This window comes from Pangasianodon hypophthalmus, chromosome 8, assembly GCF_027358585.1.
Source record: "Pangasianodon hypophthalmus isolate fPanHyp1 chromosome 8, fPanHyp1.pri, whole genome shotgun sequence".
NCBI classification, from domain to species: Eukaryota; Metazoa; Chordata; class Actinopteri; order Siluriformes; family Pangasiidae; genus Pangasianodon; species Pangasianodon hypophthalmus.
This window is the reverse complement of record NC_069717.1, coordinates 24,105,369-24,133,219: the sequence shown is the minus strand read 5'-3', so window position 1 is coordinate 24,133,219 and position 27,851 is coordinate 24,105,369. Positions and strand designations below refer to the sequence as shown.

Below are 27,851 nucleotides of genomic sequence, written 5' to 3'. Positions count from 1 at the left end.
AGCACACAATTAAATGTTACAGAAAAATGTTTGTATGTCAGTAAAGAAAGCAGCAGATTACGTAAGACACCATGTTTCAGACAAAAAAACATAATGAAGGCTGTTGGGTTTTGCTGCAAAATTAAGAAGCAAGTGTGACAAAGTCTCCAGAAGAGCTGTGGCTGCTTCTGCAAGATGCTCAGCAACACTTACAGCTCATTTCCTTATAAAACTGCACTAATTGTACCTGAGACTACTAGGCTTTTTTAAAGCAAGTATTGACTTTGTTTCATTTCTTACTGGTTACTGATCTGCGTAGTATTTTTTTTTTGTTTGTTTGTTTAGAAACATTAATTTGATTATTTTTTGAAGGTGTCTTTGCTCAACAGCATTTCTTTGCATGTGCCTAAGACTTTTTCACGCTACTGTATATGGGTAGATGATCCCACCCCTGAACATAATCTTGTGAGTAAGCTGAACCTGCTCAGTAGGTTCTTTGCTGAAATCTCACCGGGAACTTTCTGACATGCCTCAGTCATTGGCCTGACTCACTGTAAATGTATCCAGCATATCCCTCATGTTTCCACTGTCTAGAGTGTGAAGGACTGAAAGGCTCTCTTCTCTCCTGTTCCCTTCTCCTGTCTCTCTCAGTATCCGACTCGGTCACACTCTGTCTCCAACGTCATAGGCGCTGCCTGTCATCATGCATTTCTGTCATTATTTTCACCATAGGGGTTAGAACAGTAGGAGGGGCTTCGTGCACTGTGAGGGTGAGTGTTAGACCGGCAGATAATATGTCAAGTGTGCATGTGTGTGACAAACATATATGTATCCGCACATGACAGTGTGTGTGTGAAAGATAAAGATGGACTACAGCAGTTGCAGATGGAGGGACAGACACATTCAGCCTCTGTGCAGCCCTGGTAATTACTAATAACACAAAAATGTTTAGAAATTAAAAATAAGAAACCCAGATTTTATACTGCTCTGTTTCTCTTCATAGCTGCTTGAACAGTATTTGCTACTTACTGTGTTATCAGATAAACAGTGAGATATTTAACACACCTGCTTTATATAATGTTTTACAGTTTGTAAGGTCATTCTTGTGCCCTTTCACGTGCTTCTCGAAGTAGATTTAAACCTCCTTTGTACTTGTATATATACTTGTATATCACTATATAAAATAGGTAAAATATTTTACTATGGTTTGATAAATGCAACTATCAGGAATTGTGTTTGCTTTGCAGAGGAATCTTCCAAATTGGTGACAATACCACGTCATAATATTTAATCTGAGGAACACAGTTGCTATTTGCTAATAAAGTTTAAACTGATTTAGCTAACTTGAACAGTAGCTAAAGTAAACATAGCATAGCTAAGGCACAGGATCATTATAAACTGGGCAACACGGCTTAAGGCATTAAGATTGCATATTGGTGCATGTAGGTGCTAAATCTCACACCTTTAATGAATGGTTTGGAAATACTAGCATGATATCGGTGTCTGTTACTCTGTCGTCGCTGTGTCTTCAGGAATGAGATGTGTCTGTTCCTGTGTATCCTGTGCTTCACTGAATCACATCCAAAAGCACCTCATAACCTGTTCACCAGCAATCTGTCGTGTCGCCGGTTATTTGAGTAGCGCAGCACGCTTTTATTAACAGCTGTAAATCAGCAGACAGGTATATGATGTGTGCATTTTAGCCAAGACTCTCTGTCGAGCGGCTTGCACTCTATTATTTGTAACATGATATACTGACAGTTTAAAGCAGCACCGTACAGGACGAGGTGCTGAGTTTTGAAAATCACACAAGTCATTGGCGATCAGTGATTGGGTGTTGGGAAACGATGGTGATCAGTGATTGGGTGTTGGGAAACGATGGCGATCAGTGATTGGGTGTTGGGAAACGATGGTGATCAGTGATTGGGTGTTGGGAAATGATGGAGATCAGTGATTGGGTGTTGGGAAACGATGGTGATCAGTGATTGGGTGTTGGGAAACGATGGCGATCAGTGATTGGGTGTTGGGAAACGATGGCGATCAGTGATTGGGTGTTGGGAAACGATGGTGATCAGTGATTGGGTGTTGGGAAATGATGGAGATCAGTGATTGGGTGTTGGGAAACGATGGTGATCAGTGATTGGGTGTTGGGAAACGATGGTGATCAGTGATTGGGTGTTGGGAAATGATGGAGATCAGTGATTGGGTGTTGGGAAACGATGGTGATCAGTGATTGGGTGTTGGGAAACGATGGTGATCAGTGATTGGGTGTTGGGAAACGATGGCGATCAGTGATTGGGTGTTGGGAAATGATGGAGATCAGTGATTGGGTGTTGGGAAACGATGGTGATCAGTGATTGGGTGTTGGGAAACGATGGTGATCAGTGATTGGGTGTTGGGAAATGATGGAGATCAGTGATTGGGTGTTGGGAAACGATGGTGCTCAGTGATTGGGTGTTGGGAAACGATGGTGATCAGTGATTGGGTGTTGGGAAACGATGGCGATCAGTGATTGGGTGTTGGGAAATGATGGCGAACAACAATGATTAGTGAGTGGTTATTGGGAACAATGGTGATCAGTGATGAGTCATTGGGAACAATTGTGATAAGTGATTGTTCATTGGGTAAGCAATAGTAATTAGTGATTGTTGGGAAAGCAGTAGTAATCAGTGCTTGTTCATTGGGGAAGAAATAGCGATCAGTGATTGGTCGTTGGGAACGCAGGTTCGTGAAGTGCAACTCAGTCAGGCTTTTTAAAACATAAAGCCACTAACTAACAAATTTGGTAACCCTGATCAAAATAATGCATCCTGGGTAATACAGAATGCCCATAATGCACTTGATATTATTGTTATGATTGCTTGTAAAGCAATCTTGGATCTCTGAAAGGCACTATATCAATACAACTTGTGTTGTGGTTGTTCTTCGTCTTTGAGCGAATAATAAACTAAATAAACTGCCTTCATGTGATGTTTGTTTTCATTATGCAAATTAGTAATAGCATTTCTAATTAATTAATATTTTGCAAAGATTTTTTTGAGAAGATCCTTTGACGTAGGGTTAGTAACACTTGGTGTTTTGGCATTTCTACTTGCATGTTTTGCCCGTTGTTTAGATGTGATGAAGTAAAATGTCGCTTGTTTCCATTGTGCTCTATTTCAAGCCCTGTCAGCGCACGCCAAACACTCCTCTCTGAGTGTAAATCAAAAGTAAACACGGCTAAACTTCTGCTTCTGCAACTTCCCTGTTATGAGTCACTTTACCCTCTGCTCAGACTTCGTGGTGAGGTTACTTGAGTTTTACTCTTGCACATGTTTGAATCTTAATGCCCAACTTGGGGAAAGAAAAGAATGTTTGCTTGCTTGCTTCACATCATTGTTTGTAAGGCCAGTTATTTTCTCCTCTTCGTGTTGGAGAACTGGCTCATTAAAATGGCTCAGATGTTTGAGAAAGGTGATCGTCAGAAGTAACCGGACACTGGGGTTTCAGAGCTTGCTCCCTGCAGATATTTTCCTGCCTGAAACTTGATTACATGTTTGAAATGTCCAGCATAGGAAGAATGTTTCCGGCCTCGGTCAAATGTTCTCCCACTTGGTAATCAAGTTTATTTCCAAATAAATATCAGAAAAAATTGCACTAAAGTATCAGATAGCCACATAAGTGCAGGACTGCTTGAGATACTGGCTCAGGGGGTCTGGTCGTTGCACCATCGCTGTTATACACTGCTGAATGTTGTGTTTAATCGGATTAGTAACTAAGAAACAATCAGAGCTAAAGTTTTTCCTGCTGCTGTGTTTCAGAGAAGACGCATAAGGAGATCATGGCTAAAGGCTCGAGTGGGATGGAGGTCATTCTCTCGTGTCTAGAGGTAAGCTCCCTTAAAAAAGTAAGAAAAGAAAGAAAAAGTAAACACACACACACACACACACACACATACCCCTTATATACCATACAGTGTACTGTGCAGTGCATACAAAATCCCACAATGCACTGCAACAGGTAGTGTCAATAAACAGTGCATCCTAATTAGTATATAATAATAAGAATAATAAGAATAATAAGAATAATAATTTTGCTATTGTTGGTGTTATTATTAATAACAATAGCATTATTATTATTGTTGTTTATTGCTGTTATTAATTAATAATAGCAACAACATTACTTTTGTTGTTGTGGTTAATAATATTGTTAACAATAACTTTCTTTGTTTCTTTCTTTGTTTCTTTCTTTCTGTCTGTCTTTCTTTGTTTCTTTCTTTCTTTCTTTCTGTCTTTCTGTCTTTCTTTCTTTAACCCCACAGAACACAAGGGATTTGCAGACAACTCTGAACATCCTGGGGATTCTGAATGAGCTGTTGACTGTGGGTGAGTTTACTAGATTTTACATAATTGTTTCATCTCTCACTTTCTTTGAGTGTTGTGTGTAATTTGTATGCATAGCTGTAAACAGCAGATAAAAGAGGACACAATTATTGGTTAAGCGTCCTCTGCTCGGTTCTCACTGGTCTGTTGTGTTGCTTTTAATCTCATCCAGGAAATTCACAAAACTGCATTGATTCAAAATAAAATGAATAAAATGAAGCCAAAATATGTTTACTGCAAATGACCAGAAAAGATCAAATCAAAGCCTCTAACAAAAAATGCGACTTATTAAAAAGATTTTTGTGTGTGTGTGTGTGTGGAAAAGAAATGAGCATACAAAGGAAACACGAACTTATCAGCACTTAACTTTTAACGTGTTGTGTGTCTGGTTGTGTAGGTGGCGGCCGCAGGATTGGAGTGTTTGTATCTAAAGGAGGAACCGGCATCCTCCTGCAGTTACTGATCAGCTCAGGCAGAGAGACGTCTCCCAGTGAAGAGCTCATGCTGCAGATCCACTCTCTGCTGGCCAAAGTAGGGCCTAAAGGTAAGAAACAGACTTGTGTAAAGTGTCAGCATGTTTATATAGAAGTATTACGAAATGCCTGACACTGAGTGATGAGACGTCAGCACATCTTGCCTGACTCTCTCTGCAGACAGGAAGTTTGGAATTAAAGCACGGCTGAACGGGGCTCTGAATGTGACTGTAAATCTGCTGAAACAAAACCTGCAGAATTACAAACTGCTGCTGCCGTGTTTACAGGTGCTCCGCGTCTACGCCAGCAACTGTGAGTACAAGAAAGCGTAAGAGCGTTTAAAAGACTAGCCAAGTTTCAGCAACGTAATATGCCGAAATACGACCTCTGTCTTATAAAGTTGTAGGTCATCAGCAACAAAAGCTATGTATTATATAGGATTATATATAGTATAGTATTATATAGACATTTATGTAGCCATGTATTATGTATTATATATAGGATATGTACTATATAGCATTGTGGTAAAATTCTAAAAATTGATAAATTGAAACAGCGTTTATGCGGGAAGTTACGTCAAAAACTTTGTGGGGTTTTTTTTTCCCCCAAAATGGAGCATGAGTGTGTATTTGTATGAACAGACTGGTCAGCGACGCACTGCTCTGAGATGGAGGGGTATTGGGATGATATTGGCGTGATCAATTTTGCACCACATTTGCCATATTTTATGAACTAACACACCAACATATTTTCTGCTATACATCTGTATGAAGCTGATTGCAAAAACACAAATGTTACATTGTGGAATGTTTGCAAAACCAATTCGTTCCTGTTATCACTTGCGTTATAGCAGCTATACACAGTCATTCCCTCACCAGCCTCTCTTTTTTTTTCTCTCTCTCTAAAAGAGACAAAAAAAAATGCAAGACTTTTCCGTGTCAGAAACACGGAAGACTAAATACCTAAATGCCTCGTCACAGAAAACGTCACCATATCAACAATTCGACACATTTTAATCCTTTTATATGGAGTGTCCACCATACAAGTCACTGTGCTAGGTGTTACTATAGAAACGATAACGTACAGTAATAGAAATAAACTTGGGATTTACCTTGAGCCGAGCCTAGTGTCAGAGCTGCTCTTATAGAAAATTAATCAACACCTTCTGACCAATCAGAGGGAAGAATTCAACAGCGCTGTGACCTAAAGCCTTCAGTACACCTCCCTAGCTGTATGATTTCTGTTTAACTGCTGACAATATGAAATTATATCATGCACCGTTATAATCAGGTTTTTTACCCTATAAAATTATCATCAGTGATTAAAATGTTCATATTCTTGCAGCCCTATTTTCCGTATAATATCTATAGATTTTGGTTTCTAGATGAATGTAATTTAGAATCATTTGTTACTTAGTTCACATATGAATAAATACATTAAAGAAAGATATACTGCACATACAGCTGTTATATTTGTCACTCTAATGTTTGATATGAACCGTTACTCAGAAGCGTTCTTATTTCTGTCAGCAGCAGTGAACGCCGTGTCTCTGGGAAAGAGCGGCATCGTGGAGATGATGTTCAAAGTCATCGGACCCTACAGCAAGAAGAACACCACTCTGCTGAAGTATGTATGACTCAGGGTTTCTTCACGTTTGAAGTCTAAATAAACACACCGTCTTCTTGTGCTAAATAAAGCACAGCAAGAGCAGTACTGATTGCAAAACGCATGTGATGTAGATCTCACACGTTGAAGATGATATTTGTCACTTTTTTTTTTTACCATAGAGTGGCACTTGATACTTTGGCAGCATTGCTGAAATCAAGTAAGACTTCATCTTCATTTGTAGAATCATGAATACTGTGGTATTTGCTCCATTCAGTAAATTAGTCATTAGTTAATACCTTTTGGTTATTTCCCTGCTGTAAATTCGTACTACCTTAAACTAGGAACGGTTTATGTCATGTGATGTGTGTTTATTGTATGTTTACATACTTGAGAATCTCACAGTGTCAGTCCTTTTTGTTTATCAGAGATGAATGCCCGGCGGGCGGTAGACAGGGGACATGTGCCAGCTCTGCTCGCCATCTATCAGGACTGGCACCACAATGACACGCGCCACAGACACGTGCTCATTCGCAAGAGCATTCTGGGTTGCATCAAAAATCTCACCAACATCAAGCTGGGCAGGAAGGCCTTCATCGACGCAGATGGCATGAGGATTCTCTACAACACCTCTACTGTGAGGAAATAACGTCTTACCTCAATCGATTGTAGTCTACATGGATGGATTCTTATATCGCCAGGAGCATTTTCTAATTCTAAACATGCTTCTGTAGACTTCTCCGATGCTTAAAAATGGGGGGAAAGGAAAGTTTGTGAATGCTTTTACAAATGTGTGGAATATAAAAAGTCTCCATTTTAGTGGTGTAACAATTAAAAAAAACAACATGGCATGCTGTTGTAAGAAACTAATCAACGACAGGGTGAAGTGATGCAGCCTGATGCAATGCGAAACTACACTCATCATCCTGAAGATGGTTATTTTCCAAACCTGCACGTCCTGAAGTGTTTAATTCACCTTATACCTCAGCCATTTTTGACGTTGCATTTTTTTTATCCATTTATAGCTACATTTAATGTTGTGGAACGTCAGTAAAACAGTTTAGCTCTGTTATAGAACATTAATCAACACCTGACTTGAGAATTAAGCAGTGCTGTTGTATAAGAGGAATAAAACACTTCAGGATGTGCTTTTATTGGAAAATAATCAGCTTCTGGTTGTTAACAGTAACTCAGCTTTGCGCTGACCCACATCACACCAGCTCGTCATTGATTGTTTTCCTATAACAGCACACCCCCAAGTGTTTTATTCCTTGTATATTACAGTGTTTATATGAGATATACCTAAGATTTTATGAATGCCTCTCTAATATGTTGTGCAATGTTTTGCATTATTCTGTCTCTGTTGATCAGGAGTGTTTGCCTGTTAGGACTTTGGATCCTCTGGTCAACATTTCCAGCCTGATCATGAGAAAGTGCTTTCCAAAGAACCGCTTGCCTCTGCCCACCATTAAGAGTGTCTTTCATTACCCACTACCACACGTTCCAGCCAGCGGACCCGTAGCTCAACTCTACAGTCAACCCCCGGGGGGTAAAGTGCATAATATACACACGCAGCAGAAGCATACAGGAAAATAGTAAATAAAAAGAAATATATCTGTATATTGTGTCAAACTAATGTTAATAGAGTGTATGTGCCTTAATAGAGTGTCCTATATCACGTTACGCTACAGTTGAATGTGAGCATGTGGTAGACCGATATCTTGTCTGTTGCAGTGGATGACGTTGTAGATGAGAGTGATGATAACGAGGACACAGAGGTCGACACAGAGAATGAGGAGGATGAGAAGGACCACAAGTCAAAGGTCACTTCTTCGTCTTTAATACAGGAATCTTATGTTACATCACAAAACACAAGTTGGAAAGTGACATAGTGACCTTACATGCGTAATGATGCTAATGATATCACAAAATGTTCTGTGCTAGGTGCGAATTTATATCAGAAATTGTGAATTGCTAAATGAAACTAAATAAAAACCAATGGTATTTCATTGCAGAATGATGACATCGAGACTGATCTCAACAAACTGCGACCCAGACAGATACCCATTCGCCTATTTGATGAACTCAGACCTTTCGAGCGTTTCTTTCCGGAATTTTCTGAGGATTTTCAGGTAGGGATTTGCCGTTAGTTCACTATTTGGTGTAGATGTTAAAGCTTAGGTTAGCGATTATAGGAAAGATGGGATTAGGAGCCTTCTCCTGCTTCCTCTTTGCCCTAACTGCCTCTTCCACACCCTTCAAACTTCATATGCGGCATAGTTTCCTGAACCAGTGAGCTGAACCACTTTGCTTCAGCTGAGGGCGGAGCTCATTTCTGGGCCTGAAAAATGTAAACTGAAGCCTGAAACAAGGCCAATCAACACTTTTCTAAGCAATGATTTAAAATTAATAGATTATTGTAGGGTTAGAAAGTTACAAACCACACTTCTAAGTCAGAACACCTTTTCGATTAATTTTGTGTGCTCTCTGATCTTCTTGATGAATGAGGGAAGGGAATTTGGAGTCTGTGTGTCACCTCATATTTGAATATTTCACATATGAAACTGCTTAGAAGTGAATGACTGCTTAGGAGTTCCTCAGACCTCAGATGAAGTTAAAAAAGTCAAATATAATAGGGAATATTTATATATTTAATATTTACAGGTTTTGTTAAAATATATACAGTGTGTGTGTATGTGTGTGTGTGTGTGTGTATATATATATATATATATATATATATATGTATGTATATATATATATAAAATGAATATTTTCAATATCAATTATATGGAGAATTTTTGAAAAATACATTTTTAGAATAAAATTATGTCAATTAAAGCTCCGATTTCTCATATTTTCAGTGTGAGATTAATCAGAAAGACTTTTTTTAACCTGTCTTAACCACGAGTGCCAATAATTTTGGAGCTCACTGTCACAGAAATAGATATGTAGAGAGAAAAGAAACAAATGACGTGAACCACCAACATCCAAGCAATCAGGATGAGGCAACATGCCTACTTGCTTGTCAGTCCTGTTGCTTGTCATTTCAGAAAGCACCTGTTGCTTGTCATTTCAGAAAGCACTAACATTTAAGTCATCTAGCGTAGGCGCGGCTGTGCGTGTGTTTTGGGGTGTAGCTTTGAAGGGGAACACTGTATTAGTTTGGATTTTGAGTTCTAACACAGCTAGCGTCAGCTAACTTCCACTAAAATGCTGAGTCTATCTTTAAAAGCCCCATATGCCTTTGAAATTCCACAGTCGAGTCAGTCGTGTTGAATGGAACTGTGTTATAACATCACTTGTTAGTTTTTTTCAAACATGACTCCTTGGTAAACTGCACCCGGTATGATGGGAACTGCAGATATAACTGCATGAGAGCTATTTAATAGATATCATATGCACTTCTTTATTGAATTGCTCTCCTTCAGAAGTGTTGAAACCCCTCCGGGTGTTAAAAAGGAACATTCACCATGACGTACTGCTGCTAGCCTTGGATTCACCTTGGATGCCCTCTCTTTCAGGACTATGATTTTGAGACTAACAAATCCACATGCCCTCCCACTCCCGAAGCTCCAAAGCACCAAAAACACTCAATAGTCATCCCCACAGCTCAGACCAAACCCAGAAACAAATCCTCACACCAGAACGAGGGAGAAAAACCAGTGGATCTGGACAGCATCTCAATCTCCAAAGCTCCGGATCGGGAGCTGGTACACGGTCTGAGCCGGCTGCTTCTCGACACCTCTGATCCGGTGAATGGAGGAAGCTGTGTGGAGGCAGGGCTTCAGGAAGAGGGCGGAGAGCAGGCGGAGCTTGAGGTGCCCGATACCGCCGCCCTTCTGCCTCTGCATGACCCCGATCTGTACCTGGAGATGGTGAAAGGAACGTTCTCTGTGCCTGGGTACACTGAGGTGGCGTACCCGGATTATTTTGGTCACGTGGCACCCAGCATTCGTGAGCACATTCTCGAGAGGGTTTATGGCGTACAGAGGTGAGCACTTTATGTACTTCCTGCTGAACTGCTGATTCCACTTAAACTGGCAGAAAAGCTACCAAATTTGTATTTTCCGGATATATAATTATCTAACACACGTTGTCCCGTAACAACAGCTAGATAACATAGCTAGTATACAACATAGTTTCTATGTTGAATAGTTAAGTCCCTGATGTGACAGTTCCACAAAGACAGTTATTAAATACCAAAAAAGAAACAGAAACATCTACACTTTTATCCTCATCAAGGAACTCAGATTCTATAAATATGCAAATTAGACACGCCCTTAATCCTACATGCCCCACCCCTTCACCAGTGTAATAACAAGGTTGCAGAGGTGGCATTTTATTACTCTCCTGTAATTTCTATGACTTATATTTGCATATTGGAAGATGATTGGCCTTTATATTTTATGATGCAATAACACCTGCCTGTCATGTGTTCAGTAACATTTTAAGCTTCCTCATACTGCAAAAGTAACTATTGCAGTAACAATTTTATATATTAAATATTCATTTAAAATTTAGAGTTATTATAAAATATAATGATTGTAGTACATTCTAAATGTTTTTCCCAACAGGGCGAAAATCTTCCAGGATATCGAGAGGCTCATTCACCCCAGTGATATCATGGATAAAGTTGTGTATGATCTTGACCTGCAGAGGTCAGTGGTTAACGCTGTAACAGTTTATCCTAATATGTTTAATAATTCCTTAAAATCAAAGAAGCACTCAGTGCTGTCTATTAAAAAAAAATCTCTCTGTTATTTTTTAGCTGTCCGTTAATTGATGACGGCGAGTCTCTGAAGTTCAACTCGCAGTTCGAATCGGGGAACTTGCGCAAAGCAATTCAAGTCAGAAAGTAAGCAAGATTTGCTTTAAGAGCACAGTTTATTTGGATGTATTGGTTTCCCATCACACAGTATGCTTCTTTAAACAGAAATTTAGTCTGTAGGGAAGCTTTCATGAGCAATAATAGCCTGGACATTATTAAATCATGTGTTGCTACTGTTTATTTCAGTTTAAAGAACCACCTCACATGCACTGCATGGGATATTATTTAGCTTTAAAATATAATTTTCTGTGCTCTTTAGGTTTGAGTATGACTTGGTGCTAAACTCAGACATCAACAGCAACCATTATCATCAGTGGTTCTACTTTGAGGTGAGCGGCATGCGTGTGGGGGTACCGTATCGCTTCAACATCATCAACTGTGAAAAATCCAACAGCCAGTTCAACTACGGTGAGCTACGGCCAGAGCTTTTTCTGTAAAAAACAAGAAAAAGAAAAAAATGTGAAAGCAGCCCTATGTCTTATGTCACTCTGACCTCAAGCTTGTGAAAGTGTGAAAGCAGCCCTATGTCACTCTGACCTCAGGCTTGCACTGAGGTATAACACTACAGACAAAAAAACGGTACCGACAAATTTACTGCACAGAGTGTTGAATGACTTGAATGAATTATGGGAAAAATCTGATTTTCTTCAGGCATCATATTATCTTGTATGTGTATCTGTACTGATTGTGTAGTAGTCTGTCCGTGGCTTTATGTTAGTATGATTATAAGATCTGGGTGTTCCTGCTGCAGGCATGCAGGTGCTCATGTACTCGGTACAGGAAGCGATCGGGGGCAGCCCTCGCTGGGTTCGTACTGGATCTGACATCTGCTACTACAAGTAAGTCCTGATTTATTCCAAATGCACACCATCTTTAGACAGAATTCAACTCAATCTTTCAGTCAGTTTCCATTGGACGTTTATGGAGAATGGACAAAAGAGTTGAGGAAGTTTTATTATTGTGACTTATTATTTGTAAATCTCAAACACAAACTGTAAGTTACTATTTATATTTGTACCACAGCACTGATTAATCCTCAAATCTGATTGGTAAAAGTGTTTATTTATATGAACTCTAAGGAGATGCGAAATAGTCTCCAGTGCCAGCGATTTATTTTGTAACGGTTTTCCACTATGGGAAAGTCTTCCAGGAAAGAGGAGGTTGTGCTTTCTCGGAAACAGAACAAGCTGCGTTTTTGTCGATTCGAGATGCTGAAAAGAAAGTACGTTGCTGTGGTGTAAGAGGAATAAAACATTTCTTTGGGCTGGTAACAGTAACTTCACTTCACATTGGGCTGCATCACACCACTTCGTCATTAATTACTTTCCTATAACAGCTCTCCCGAGTTTTATTCTTTATATAATATATAGAGTGGATTTTGTAGATCTGTAAGTATTAAGCTCTTTTTCAGTGTGAAATCACTGACTGTAAATATGAAGATAATGACAGGAACCTGTAAAATGTCCACCGAGAGAGTTACGGTCCTTTTTCTTTTTTTTCGGCTTCTCACATAAAACTTGCACAAGTGTAGGTGAGGACTTGCAAAAGACAAAAGCTTAATTTGTCGACCTCGGCTTGTAAGATCGAAGTGGAGAAAAGAGCAATAAGGTCACGCAGGACTGAGCTCACTATACACTAGATACAATCTACCAGGCTTTCCATGTGTGTGTTTGTAGAGGCATTTTTCTTCTGATTCTCCCTGCTTACAAAGTGCCATTTCCTGTGTCTGGGTTTTCTGAAAGTGAAAAAACTTTTTCATTTGTTATCATAGCCAAAGTATTAATGCTGCACTGTGTAACAGGACACAATTTATGACAATATCTCAATATTATAATCTATTTCCTGTCTAAACAGGAACCATTTCTCACGGAGTGCCATTGCAGCCGGTGGTCAGAAGGGCAAATCCTATTACACCATCACCTTTACTGTGACTTTTCATCACAAGGACGACGTCTGTTACTTTGCCTATCATTACCCATACACCTACTCGACCCTGAAGGTATCAGCTTAACCTCCTGGCCTTCAGTCTGTGAAGGGAATTCAGTGTGTGAGACTGAGTCTGATGTGATGTGATGTAATGTGATGTGATGTGTGCTGTTGGTGTGTGTCAGATGCATCTCCAGAAGCTGCGCGCTCTGTGCACTCCTCACATCTACTACAGACAGCAGCAGCTTTGCAAGACGCTCGGAGGAAACGACTGCCCTCTGCTGACCATCACAGCCATGCCAGAGTCCTCCAGCAACGACCACATCTGCCAATTCAGTATGTCTCATACACACACACACACACACACACACACACACACACACACACACACACACGTTTGTCTTATTATCCTTGTAAGGACCTTTCGAATGACATAATTATTAATCCAGCTAATTCATGCTATGCTACAAAAGGAAACAAAAATAAAATAAAAAATAAATAAATAAAAGCTGCAGTTTTTGTACAAAACACAGTTTACCTCGTGGGGACCAGCGAAATGTGTCTACAAGGTCAAAACTGTCAGATATTCCTGTTCTTCCAAGATCTAAAAACACCCCAATCACACACACACACACTGAGTACCATCAGTCCTAGAGTCTTTCAGCAATGAATGCATAATAATTTTCAAATATAACTTCTACTGCAATTGAAACCTTTCCCTAAAAATTAGCCTAAAAATGTACATGCTGCACAAGCTGCTGTGAACGAAGCCAAACACTGATTCCTGTAATCAAAACGTGAACTTGATGGCTGTGGTGTGTGCAGAGAATCGGCCGCTGATGTTCCTCTCGGCACGCGTTCACCCCGGAGAGACTAACGCCAGCTGGGTGATGAAGGGCACACTGGAATTCCTGATGAGCTCCAGCCCTCTGGCACAGAGCCTTCGAGAGAGCTACATCTTCAAAATCATCCCTATGCTCAACCCAGATGGAGTCATCAATGGCAAGTATGTATACACACACACACACACACACACACACACATAAATAAAGTCAGTCAGAAGTCGTTCACTCATTATACAGTTTGGTCAGTTCCTGTATTTCTTTAAATGTTCTGTATTTTCCTGACAATACAGATTTTCGCTCTTAAGTAATCGATATATTCAGCACTTTGGTGTATGAGATGCCTTAATGTTTTATGCAGCTTTATTCTTTATCTTACTCCACAGCATATCGGTATAGTCTGGAGTAGTTTTGTCCCTGTTGCTGTAGCTCAGCACAAATAATATTACTTTTATTCAAATAGATTCACAACACAAGTCTACAGCATAACAAAGAATGACATCTGGAAGGTGTGGACTTTCAAATCCAGTTGTGTATTACTGGAATTTTCTTTTCTGTTTGTCTTTTTTCTTTTTCCTTTTTTTTTTAGGCAGAGAGGTTGTTTGTATAGTTTGGTGGCTTGTGTTTACGCTCATGTTTGACTCATTATTTGAAGTTTATTTCCCTAATTTTGTGATCATATTTCTTAAAAGTTGAAGAATGTCATCTGGTGTTCATCATCTGTCATTAGCACAAGAACCAAAAGAAAAAAAGAAGAACAGAACAAACAACTGTGTACAGAGGGGGAAACATAAAAATATCCAGTTTTATATTCATATCTAAGGTTAACCAATCACAGATAAAAGCTTACATATTTCAATCAGCAGAAACTGGAACACATGTATCTAACCAGTATATTGGATAATTTAAATGATTAAATATATAATTCAACCAGTCATGAATTTTAAAATTCATATCTCAAAAATGATCTAATGATTCCGTTTCACTAAACAGATCAAAACTGAACCTCTTTTGATCTTCACTGTGATGTTATGTAGATGTTAAGGAATAAAACATAAAATAATCAATAACGGGGTGGTGTTCCACGACATTAAATAAACAGATAAAATGTATGATATGTTGTTCTTTAATAAATTAAATTAAATAAAATAATAATTTAAGTGTTGGCAAATTGCTGTGGTATTAAGATGATAAAACAGGCTATAGAAGTTGATTATTTTCCTGTAATTGCAGTTATTTCCTTACTAATTCTCTCTGTTTCTGTGTGTAGTCACAGATGCTCTCTGAGCGGCGAGGATCTGAACAGACAGTGGCAGAACCCCAGTGCGGAGCTTCACCCCACCATCTACCACACCAAGAGTCTGCTGCAGTACCTCAGCGCTATCGGAAGAGCACCACTGGTGAGGCACAGCGTGATTTTGTTTTGTGTGTGTGTGTGTGTGTGTGTGTGTGTAACTCTCTCAGTGATTACTCACTGGAATGCAGTTGTTTTTTAATACAGTATGAGTGTATGTGAGGCTTTGTATGTGTATATATGTGCTTTAGTCAGTGTCAGTGATATGTTACACATTGTGTGTGTGTGTGTGTGTGTGTGTGTGTGTGTGTGTGTGTGTGTAGGTATTCTGTGACTACCATGGCCACTCAAGGAAGAAGAATGTGTTCATGTACGGCTGCAGCGTAAAGGAGACGGTGTGGCAGACCAACGTCAGTGCCAGCTCCTGTGACCTGCAGGAGGATCTGGGATACAGGGTAACAAACACACAGATACACACACACACACACACACACACACACACACACAATATCTATTTGATATTTTGATACTAAGCCATAAAATTTTGACATTGTACAAAATTGAAGGAAAGCACTCGAAGGAAAGTGCTATCTGCCCTCTTCTGCATACATGGGCTCAAGGATGCCTGTGATTGGCTAGTGTCGCTGTGATTGACAGCAGAGAAATACTATGGAGAGTGCACAGCCAGTTTTGCTGTTTTGTTTCTTGGCCACAGATGGCTCCGGTGTCATCAGAAGGATACCAAACTCACAATCTCCTGCTTGTCTCTTGAGCTTGTGGTTTTTTTTTTCTCTTGAACTGAAGGGAGAAAAGAATGCTTTCCTCTTGTGCCAGTCAGGAGCCTATTTTTTTATTAATATTTTGGTATTAAACATCTCACATATATTTAATCACATGTATATAACACATTTATGACATAATTTTTTTTTTCTGCCCAAGAAAAGCACAGAACACACAAATGTAGGTCTGGGCAATAAGATGATATGATATTAACATTGCAATATATTGATACACTTATATAGATATGTATGTATGTGTATATGTATTATATAAAATTATATATCATGAAAATGTCTTCAAGTATCAAGTTTGCACAGTGATGTAGTCAAACATCAGAGGCTGATAGGAGGCAGGAAAAAGTTGCTTTACTTATGGACAAATAAGATTTTTGGGTCTTGTGATTAGTAAATATGAATTGTGCAAAATCTGACTGCAGCTAATAAGGCAAAATGGTTAATTTCAGATCGTTTGTATCCACTGAGCTAGCATCACCTTCTACACATTTACACTTTACAGCTGTCCTCACGTCCACAGTGGCATCGGAAGACTGGTATCATACTATTGTTACGTGTGTTTGTATGTGTGTTAGACTCTCCCTAAGCTGCTGTCTCAGCTGGCTCCAGCCTTTAGCTTGTCCAGCTGCAGCTTCGTGGTGGAGCGCTCTAAAGAGTCGACGGCGCGAGTGGTGGTGTGGAAGGAGATCGGCGTCCAGCGCAGCTACACCATGGAGAGCACGCTGTGCGGCTGTGACCAGGGCAAATACAAGGTACCTGTGTGTGTGTTTAAGGAATAAGGAATGCTGTTAAATGGAAAAAATACTATAATTTGTCTAAAAACACAGAGGAAAGCGAAACTAAAATGAAATGTAGGGTGTCTTCAAACTCAGCCTGAGTCCATACCAAGGTTTTGTTTCACCCAGACAAATTCCTTTTGAACTGAAATGCAGATCAGTTGTGTATTTCTATACATCACTTCTGCTGTGTGTGTGCTTATTGCAGTCCAGCAGACAATACAAACGTCAGTTGATTGTCCTTATCAGGATTTATTTTGGATAATGGAAGTATCATTTAATTAATTAGCGTTTCTTTACTTTGTCCTGATAACAATCAACAGCTTGACTGATGGCTTGGTGTCATGCATTTACAGGGAAATAATCAATGACACTATGCTCAGCATGGAGCAAAGTTATACCACAGTCCTCTTATACCACAGCAATTTGCAGCTGATATGACACAACATACTTTTTATCCATTTATAGTTGCGTTTTAAGATGTGGAACGTCCGTAAGGCAAGATATTACCTTTTATCACTTGCGTTATAGCAGCTATAAACAGTTGATTCCTCACCAGCCTCACTTTTGTATTTCTTTCTTGAAATTAATAAGACAGAAAAAGCAGCTCCTCGTGTTACAGAGAAGATTTTCTGTCCTGAGGACTTTCCTGTGGTGGAAAACTTAAAGCTTTAAATCTTCCTGTTATAAAGCGCTGACTCCTTCCAAATATATTACATAAACATCTCCTCACAGAAAACTTCACCATATAAACCCTCCTGAACCTCCTTAAGTGCATTACTTTCATATAACAGCATGGTGTGTTGTGTGTATTCTGCTTACACAACAGCGAATTGCCCACAGTTACAATGTTTAGTTTATTAATGAATCGTGCAATGTAACAGTTTATAGTTAGATTTAATGTTGTGGAAAGTCCGAGAGATAAGTTAGTTCCTGTTCTCACCAACGTTATAGCTGTGATAAAGTCATTCTTCACCAGCCTTTCTCTCTCTCTAACTCTCTCTCTCTCTCTCTCTCATTCTCTCTCTCTCTCTCACACACTCATTCACACACACACACACACACACACACAAAAAGCACAGCCTGTCATTTTAAGCATAACCGAGACTGAGAGTGCTACTCCTTCCAAAAATGTTAAATAAATGTCTCCTGACAAAAAACTTCACCACATTGACAATTCTAAGAATTACTTTGTTAAACAACAACCTGTTTGTTAAATCTGTTTTTATTGGTCATAGATTATTTGGAGCGTCCGCTGTACAAATCCCTGTGTATGAGCTGTTACTATAGAAACAATAACTTATTAACTTATTAACATATTAACATTAACTTATCGTTCATGTTCCAGCCAGAACTACCATGTTCTGTTGTGCGAAAATAATACACACCTTCTAACCAATCAGAATCAAGCATTCAGCCCCGCTGTGGTATGAAGATATTAATGAACGTTTGATGATCAGTCATATTTAAGAATTTATATGAAAGTGCTGTGATTTAAATAGAAATGATTTGCTCTTATTAGTTCCCTGTCAGTTTGAAACTTGAAACAGGAAGTTATGTGACACGTTTGCCCAATCACGTTACTGGATGCACAGTGTCGGAAGAGGATCACTCTGACACACACGGTGCACTCTGCACCCCAGTGAACTTAAAGCCAACCCCAGACCAGTGAGATTGGTTTGGTTTCACACTTGATTAAATGTACTGAACTCTCACCGGAGATTGTCTCATGTCTGGAAAAAAGTGCAAGTGCAAAAATGCCCTCAGCTTTTGCAGTTTTCAGAGCATGCAGGATGGATCTTATCAGAGTGTGTTGATCTATAAAATGCCCAGTGAATGGCAGTGCCTTAAATTAAAATCAATCCCAGGCTTTCTGAAGCTCATCCTGTTTGCGTTGAAATGGTGAAATAGAGTTGAATGAGGATATGAACGAGCTTCATTTAAAAGCAAGAGTGTATAGATAGAATTGAGTGTGTGTCTGTGTGTGAGGGTGTATGTAAGAGTCAGTGTGTCTCTGAGAGTCTTTAAGCATGTGTGTGCCTTTATGTGTGAGAGTGTCTGTATGGGTGTGTGTACATTAATCTGAGTTCATGCTTGTGTGTGTGTGTGTGTGTGAGAGAGAGAGAGTATTTTTATAAGCCACTCAGTATTGTATTTTTGTTTTCTGAGCTATGTGTATTTCTACATCATTGTCTGAATCACAGATTTTGAAAATTTCTTGCCTGTGTTGGGCTTCAATCAAGGGAAATGTGCGTAGATGTTGTTCTTGCTCGGTGTGATTTCCTTTTTTTTTTTTTTTTGGGAAGGAAACACTTAAGGAACATTGTTCATGAGTTAAAATTCCTGAACTGGTGACGAATCTCAGAGGTGTGTTGTGATGGCAGGAGTGGCGTGTGAGAGGAAGATGGTGTGAGTGAGACGGAGAGAAAATGCCCAGTCGGGGCTGAAGAGGGATGGATGAGGTGGAGATTAGTCAGTAGATGGTGCTGTAGGTCAGTAGATGAGCAGAGTGAGGACGATGCTGAGATCTCGGGTCTCTAAATCAGTGACTCATATTGCGTGTTCTAAGAGATAATGGCTCCCCATGAGAGAGTACAGCAACATGGCTGAAGCTTTCCGCAGTGAGAGGCTCAGTGCTTACACACACACACACACACACTCTCACACACACACACACACACACACACTCACACACCCACACACACCCTTGGGGAGATGATTTGTGATGAATCTCTAGAGGAAGCCAGCTGCTGAAACCTGCATTAGTTCAGCTTTCTCTCTGGAATTTTGGTCCATTGTGTGTGTGTGTGTGTGTGTGTGTGTGTGTGTAGGGTCTTCAGATCGGGACGAGGGAGCTGGAGGAAATGGGAGCCCAGTTCTGTGTGGCTCTGCTCAGACTGAGACGCCACATGTCACCCCTGGAGCTGCGCAACCACAACACACACCTGCTGGATGTGGAGAGTGATCTAATAGACACAAGCTGCAATCTCACCTGGTATACACACACACACACACACACACACACACACACACTTACACTTATAAATAAAACACTTGGATTGGCTGTGGTGCAACAAACGCACACACAAGGCAGCATGAGCAACATGTTCTGTGGCAGAGTGATGATGAAGGGAAACGGTGCTCACTGACAAACTGCATCTCTTTCGGTTAAAGCACTGAGAGTCTGCAATGCCCTAAAACAGAAAGGGAGTTTATCCTGCAGGCAGTTTGGCTGTGTGATAGGGTTAATATAGCTCAAAATAATTTTAAAATAATGCTGTTATGATGTTGCATATGTAATTCAAACAACTTTAGAACACTTCCCCACAAAAAAACGCTAAGTTCAGTTACTTAAAGGACTGCAAAATGAATCAATATTTTAAAGAAAATGTCAAATTAATCCACATTGTTAATAGTCATTTCAAATCCATAAATTAGCAAAACAGTAGACTTTCACAGACACATAGAAGGTAAGATTTCACACATTTAGTTACATTTACAGTGAAAAACATTGATCTTTTCACCATTTCCATGTAAATAAGAAGCCTTCAGGGTGAAAGAGATTTTTAAAATGTACACATTTTTACCATTGGCTCATAAGTCAATTAGTGTAATATTTATTAAACATAGTTGTTTTTTTCCAACACATCCAGAGTGAATATTAAATCCATTAACTGAAATGTTTTTGCTCCTAAAATCTCTGTGACCTTAAAAAAAAAAAAGAAAGAAAATGATCATAACAGTAATAGCTTGAATGATATCAGTGTCTAGAAGCTTCTTGAGAACACACCTCTGCTCCTCCCAGCTTGTTTACTTCTTTAATGGATGACCACACACACACACACACACACACACACACACACACACACACACACACGCACACATTCATGTCTCCTCCATTCCTCTTCTAATGGCCGGCACTACTTGAGGAGCTCTCAGTCGCGCTGGGCTCTGCACACTTGAGTGAAGTAAGCGAAAGCACTCTAGCCACTCTCCTCATTACAGCCGTCTAATCACCTGATCCGAAAGGCCGCTAATCCGGTTTGAGGCGGCCCCCAGCGTCTGGCCCCCCTCGCCTCCCCGCGTCTCGTTGGGATCCAGTTTCTCACCCCCTCACACCATTAAAACCATTAAAAAGCCACTGAAACCAGCCAAACCACTGGGCCGTGTGGAACGCGCAAAAACATTAAACCATTTAACTGCTGAACAAGAGAGCCATAAAACCATCATCACATTATTGTATTAGAGAGAGAAAGAGAGATAGAGAGAGAGAGAAGAAGAGAAGAGAAATGTATTGAGGTTTTAAACCGCTGTACGATCCATAGCCACTTTTGGTTTTTGCTATTTAGACCAGCGGTGATGTTAACGGAGTGGACACGGTTTAGGTTAATTAAACCGTGAACATTCACGTCATGTACAAAGGAACACAGCAGGTTATATTTACATTTACACTTTTATCCAAACAACTTACAAGACCGAAAGCTAACCAAGCAGAGATCAATGTTGTGTACTGCACAATTAATCATATATGAACCACAATTTTTTTGCTCCCTCAATTATACATAGTTGAAAGTGTAAGGTTAGTTAATTGGCTAACTTTAAATACAGTCTTTTATTATCTCTGGTGTATTAAATCACAAGCTTTACTTTCACAGTTAAACATTCCATCCATCCATCTATCCAGGGTCTAATTATGTTTTTTTAGAATGTTTTAGACATATCCTTTGCATTTGAATGAATATAAACTTATAATGTAGAAGAAAATTGTATTGTATAAATGTATACAATTTTTTTTTTTTTTTTAGCATATTACATTACATATGTAAGGGGATAAAATACTTCAGGACATGTTATTATAGGTTGATTATCTTCCAATAACAGCACATCCTGAAGTGTTTTATTCTTCTTACAATACAGTAATTTTTCCAATGATTTTTCCAAAAAAATTTCAATTTATTAATGAATAACATGTGCCTTTAAACCATTTATAGCTACATACATTTAATGTTACAGAATGTCAGTGACACAAGTTGGTTCCTGTTATCACTTATGTTTTAGCATTATATTGTCATTCCCCCACCAGCCTCTCTTTTCTCTCTCTCTCTCTTGAAGATAATGAGACAAAAGCGCAGCTTGTCATTATTGAGAACCGACAAAGCGCAAATTCCTGAAGCCTTTCCCATGTTTGAAAACTGTTACAAAGAGCTGACACTGGAGACTCCTTCCATAAATGTTAAATAACAACAACTTGTTTTTAACACATTTATTCTTAGTCTTGGATTATGTGGAACAACTAACATACAAGTTCCTGTGAACGAGAAATGAGAATAAGTGTATTAATGTAAACTTATGATCTGCTGAACTTCTGTCAGTGCTGATGTTATAGAAAATCAATCAATCAATCAATCATTAATTCAATCTGGATGATGATAAGCTTATAGTGGATAATGGTAAAGATAAGGCAGTTGTATACACTGTGTTGTATAAATGTATACAATTGTAAACCATATTACATTATACATTACATATTCGCAAAAAGAAAAAAACAAAGGAATGAAGTTTAATATATTATGCAGACTACATACAATATTTAGGTTTTTAGCAAGACCTTTTAGCAAAGTCCACATCCATTGTAACATGACCTTTGCCCCTTAACAAGTGATGAAGTGACTGACTGCCAATAATGTGTGTGTGTGTGTGTGTGTGTGTGTGTGTGTATTTATCCTGCAGCCCCACCACTTATGTGATGGAGGAAGACGAGCCTGCCTTTCTAGAAGAAGTGGACTACAGCGCTGAGAGTGACGACGAGAACGACCACGAGCTCGAGACTGCCCACCTGGACCTGAACTCGGACCCTGAATTCAACCACCAAGACTCTCTTACTTGAGGGCTAGTTACCTTATCTAGTCCATACCAAATTCAGCTTTGACACACAACCTACAAAATACCAAAACCAATCCTAGTTACCAGTGTACTCTAAATAAACTCATTTTAAATTTACCTAACAGCTACCTGAATCGTATTGGGTATCTCATGTACTTGCAATTAACCAAATTAGATACTATAAACATATCTTTATATTAATAGTATAAGGTAAAATTAAATCAACAATACTCGACTGCAACATGGCCAAACCACAAAACCTGATATACATAGAATTCTTGGACAAAAAGTAGACTCTAACTGTAGTTAGTAATGAACTAAATGTTAAAAATGCTAAACGCCTTAGCAATCTTAAGTCATTAAGAACAAATTAATGGTGCTACATGTGGACGCTTCACATTTCAATATGTTCACATACACTACAGCAAAGCTGCCTTTCTCTTAAACCTTAAAGCATTGACATTATCTCACATCATTATATCATTATAATAGTGTTCCATTGCAGCACATTTTACAGTATTGCATGGCATAGGGAAAAAACTCATTGCACACCCACCACCATGCTTCATGTTGCAATTCAGTGTGAGGAATGTAATACCAGGTTTATCTTCATATCACTTGTGTATTTGGTGTCTGATAGCAGCTCACTAGTGTGAACAGGTTACAGAATTGGATCAGTACTGCAAAAGTGAGGGTCTGATCTTACAGCTATTTGCACCATTTCGCATCAAAAAAAAAAAAAAAAACACTAAGTGTGAAAGCTCTTGTATTTTAATTTCCATGTGGAATTATTTCTGTCGTGTTTGTATAATACGTGCATGACTCTTGAATGTCGCTTTTCTAATTTATTTTATTTGTTTGAAGGGTTTTTTGGGGGAAAAGTGGGGACCTGTTGTAGCTTTGTGTGTGTATGTGAATGTAAGAGTGTGTGTGTGTGGATATGGCTTAAATGTGTATGGGAGATTCATACCAAAATTTATTTGGTTTTAAAAATGACTGTCCGACCTCTGACTGAAGTGAAATTAATAAATATTTAAGTGAAGCTGGCATTTTGTCATCTGTGTTGTCATTTATAGAACAAAAGTGATGTGGTTTGAAAATAAGGATGTGATGGTAAACCCACCTGCTGGTATAGCGTGATAAGAAAATAATACTATTCCATATCAAACACCACAGTTGTACAGTTCTATTTATTTATTTATTTTGTGTTTTATTATGTAGCAATTCTCTTAACTGAAATTCTTTTTTACTTAGTTTTCTGGTAATAGACTTTGTTTTTGGGGCTCTGCACTAAGAATTTATCAAAGCTAGCTATCCAGTGTCAGTGAAATTCCCAAAAGCTAGCTAATATTAGGGACTATCCCAGAATAAAAGCTAATTAGCTAATGTAGAAAATGTTAAAACCTAGCTAGTCAACATCAGGGAAAAGTAAGAGAATATCCCCAAACCAAATTAGTTAGCTAATGTTAGAGAAAAGTTAGCTAGCTAACATTAGTGAAAATTCCCAAAAATACTAGCCAATATTAGAGAACATTCCCAATCAAAGCCATCTAGTTAAACCTAGAGGAAATGATCAAAGCTTCCCAGTCAACATGGGTGAAGATTCCTAAATACTAGCTAATATTAGAGAATATTTCCAAACCAAAATTAGTTTATGTTAGAGAAAATTATTAAAGCCAGCCAACATCAGTGAAAGTTCCCACATATAAATTAGAGAATATTAGAGAATATCCCAGAACAAAGCTAGTTGGCTAATGTTAGGGAAAATGGTCAAAGCTAGCTAGCTAAAATGAGTGAAAATTCCCAAATGCAAGCTAATATCAGAAAACATCCTCAGACCAAACTAGTCAGCTAACCAAAATGAATGAAAATTCCCACATGCTAGCAAATATTGGAAAATATCCCCAGAACAAACCATTTAGCTAAATGTGAGAGACAATTACCAAAACAAAGCAAGCTAATTCCCAAATAAAAGCTAGCTAACATGATTAAAAATCCTCAAACAAATGAAAAAACCCTAGTTTGAAACACAATTTTCATTTTATTTTTAATGGAGCCGAAGTTAAAGTTAAAGGATTTAGAGATATTAAAATAAACACAGACGTGGTAATGAAATTTAAAAAAGAAAAGTGAATGGAAACATGCCAGTTAGCGTGGGATGATAAAGGGTGAGGATTACAAACAAAATAATAGGGCAAAGCTCCATTTTAGCCTAAAGCTATCATAGAGAGTTTACTTGTTTTGTCTTTGAAACTACAATAGAACTGAATGAATATCTCTCAGTACAAACAAGCTTAAGAATATAAAAGGAATTCTACTCCTAAAGTAAATAGGCAGTTCAGTGGCTTTAAAACACGGCTATACAAAAATCAGAAATCCCAAAGTAAACAGGACTCTGAAACAATTTTGAAAGCCATGTTGGAACAGCTTTGAACAACGAGGTTTGGGTTTGTAGCTTGAATACTGTGTGGTGGTTTGTTGAGAAATAAAAAAAAAAAGAGAGAGAGAGACTTCAAAACCGAAAGATGTTTAACCTTACTAAACCAGAGCAAGTACAAAACCTCTTCCAGAGATGAGAGCTGAACATTTCGAGAAGGAGCGAGGGAGAGTGCTGAGGCAGAGCAATGAGGGAATGTTAATCCCCAGTCAGAATACTAAATGAAAGCTTGGGGCTTTTCAGCTCCGTCACTTCCCCTCTCTCTTTCTACTCATCCCTCCGTTCTTTAGAGCTCAAGAACAAAAGGCAACAAAACCCAGCTGGTCCTCTAAGCCAGCTGCATTCACAGCAGACGCCTGATTAACTTCTCACTCACACACATCACACTCACACACACACACACACACACACACAAACACAATCATGCATACAAATGCAGCTCACACACTTTCACAGATATGTAATATAACTTACACCACAGCGGTGTTGATTCATTTTCTATAAGGGCTACATGGCACATCTGTGGGTTATATTAAATCATTCTAATATGTTATCGTTTCCATAGTAACGACTAATTCACAGGGACTTGTAAGGCGAACACTCCACATAATCTAAGCCTAACAGTAAATGGATTAAAAAAGCAACAAAGAAAACTGTATAACCGTTAATATGGTGAAGCTTTCTGTAAGGAGATGTTTATTTAACATTTTTGGAAGGAGTCTCCAGTGTCAGTGCTTTGTAACAGTAAAAATAAAGGTGAGTGGCAGCAAATTGCTGTGGTATTAGAGGAATAAATCAGTATCACCATCCCATCGTTGATTATTTTCCTATAACAGAATGCCTCGTTGTTTTTTATTCCGTACATATTCGTTCAAAGAATTGGACTTTATTCACGGACCGTGCTAGAGATCGAATGGACTTAACTTTATAACGTATATACAATCTCTCTATATTTTTTTACTCCTTCTCATTGACCTGCTGCTGATGTCTGATGCCCTAGTGAGACTAAAGTGGAGGCTGAGCCAGAGATACCCGACGCCAGGAGAGACAGACACTAGTACTCATCTAGGTCTATCACACACTCTCAAGGCCATTATCCACATGCACGCAGAGAGCTATATTTACGTGCAGACGGATCTTCGTTTTCATCCACATGCCTCCATGTGAACACTGCTATGCTCATGTGTGAATGTTTGATAAGCTAATAATAACTAACTGTTAGTCTGATTTATCAGTGTGTCTGATGTCTACACAAAATTAACAATATTTCAGAGGTTCCTTTTTAAAGACAGAGGGATGGGCAATATTTCTGTTACTTGACAAACGTACAAGGTTATGCAATGGTCGTGCAACCATGGTTGTTTTTTTTATTTGATATCTTGTAAAATATTTCATGATCAGTAACTTTTTTTGTTATACTTTGTACACTCTAGCAGCAGGTTAATATTTGAGTAGGTCTAGAGTAATATTATTAGAAACCAAACAGAGAGTAATAGACTGACTCTTCACAACTTACCACAAGTATGATTTCTGGTATCAACCTCTAGAATGCTAACATTTCCCACTGTCTTTCCAAAGGAAATGGCACTGCTAATCTAGTATCCGTGTTTTTAAATTTCTACATATATTATCTGAGTATTTTGGATTACTTACCAAAATTAATTTTGATGTATTTATGCCATCCTATAACATATATACTTATACCACAGTACTGCTGAATTCTCAAATCTGATTGGTCAGAAGGTGTTGACTACTTTTCTGTAACAGCAGCTCTGACAGTATTTCCACCTGCAATCCAATCACAAATTTATACTAATGCTAATGTTAATACTAATTTTTTTGATTAGTAACAAGTTACAAAGGGACTCATATGGCAGAGGTTCCACAATCATCTAAGGCTAACAATAACTGGATAAAAGAAAAACTAATCACTGATAAGTTGAAGCTTTCTGTAAGGAGATGTTTATGTAACATTCGTGGAAGGAGTCTCCACTGTCAGTGTTTATAACAGTAAGTACATTTTCATGTTCAACATGACAAGTCGTATTTCTGTCTTGTTATCTTCAAGTAAAAGAGAGAAAGGCTGGTGAGAGAACTACTGTTTATAGCTACTATAACAGCGATAACAGGAACTAACTAACTTCACAGAAAGTCCACAACATTAAATGTTCCTGTAAAATGACAAAAAGTATGACGTCATTTTTATTAAATAAAAAAATTCTCAAATCGCTGTGGTATAAGAGGAATAAAACTTCAGGACATGCTATTATAAGAAAATAACAGTAACAGTAACTCTGCTCCAGGATCTCCACATCACACCACCTTGTTTTTGATTATTTTCCTATAACAGCACGCCCTGTTGTGTTTTATTCCTTACTCATTGTAGAGACTAATAGAGTGTCTTGGGTTAGGGTTATTTTGTTATTTAAAATAAATGTGCATTTTAAACGATGTACACCTCTGAACTGAACTGAATTATATGTTTTCTTCAATAAGCCAATATCAGACAATGGACACACAATTACTATGTGCACAAAGTCTTACATTTTACTCACGACTGAAGACAGTCAACATACCCACAGTCTTTATGGATGAGTGAATTATTTAATTGTCCAAGAAAGAGGGTTATTGACTGATAATCCTTATCCTGAAT

The 27,851-nt window shown here is 38.6% G+C and overlaps 1 protein-coding gene across 3 annotated transcripts in view; it reads left to right on the top strand.

Moving 5' to 3' along the window:
- Window positions 1–23,808, top strand: part of agtpbp1 (ATP/GTP binding carboxypeptidase 1) — a 30,552-nt gene extending 6,744 nt beyond the window's left edge. For 2 of the 3 annotated variants that reach the window (XM_053235919.1, XM_026925415.3), the window contains exons 4-26: window positions 3,780–3,847; window positions 4,280–4,343; window positions 4,738–4,884; window positions 4,994–5,125; window positions 6,346–6,439; window positions 6,601–6,638; window positions 6,847–7,055; window positions 7,790–7,967; window positions 8,153–8,241; window positions 8,434–8,550; window positions 9,940–10,409; window positions 10,993–11,076; window positions 11,187–11,273; window positions 11,506–11,654; window positions 11,998–12,085; window positions 13,101–13,245; window positions 13,358–13,508; window positions 13,998–14,178; window positions 15,285–15,414; window positions 15,632–15,763; window positions 16,678–16,854; window positions 19,710–19,873; window positions 22,609–23,808. In XM_053235919.1, the coding sequence (XP_053091894.1) occupies window positions 3,780–3,847; window positions 4,280–4,343; window positions 4,738–4,884; window positions 4,994–5,125; window positions 6,346–6,439; window positions 6,601–6,638; window positions 6,847–7,055; window positions 7,790–7,967; window positions 8,153–8,241; window positions 8,434–8,550; window positions 9,940–10,409; window positions 10,993–11,076; window positions 11,187–11,273; window positions 11,506–11,654; window positions 11,998–12,085; window positions 13,101–13,245; window positions 13,358–13,508; window positions 13,998–14,178; window positions 15,285–15,414; window positions 15,632–15,763; window positions 16,678–16,854; window positions 19,710–19,873; window positions 22,609–22,765 (3,251 nt within the window). In that variant the 3' untranslated portion in view covers window positions 22,766–23,808. Of the gene's footprint in view, window positions 1–770; window positions 903–3,779; window positions 3,848–4,279; window positions 4,344–4,737; window positions 4,885–4,993; window positions 5,126–6,345; window positions 6,440–6,600; window positions 6,639–6,846; window positions 7,056–7,789; window positions 7,968–8,152; window positions 8,242–8,433; window positions 8,551–9,939; window positions 10,410–10,992; window positions 11,077–11,186; window positions 11,274–11,505; window positions 11,655–11,997; window positions 12,086–13,100; window positions 13,246–13,357; window positions 13,509–13,997; window positions 14,179–15,284; window positions 15,415–15,631; window positions 15,764–16,677; window positions 16,855–19,709; window positions 19,874–22,608 lie in introns of those variants that run through there. The other variant, XM_053235920.1, reaches the window with a different exon arrangement.
- Window positions 23,809–27,851: the final 4,043 nt, after the last annotated feature.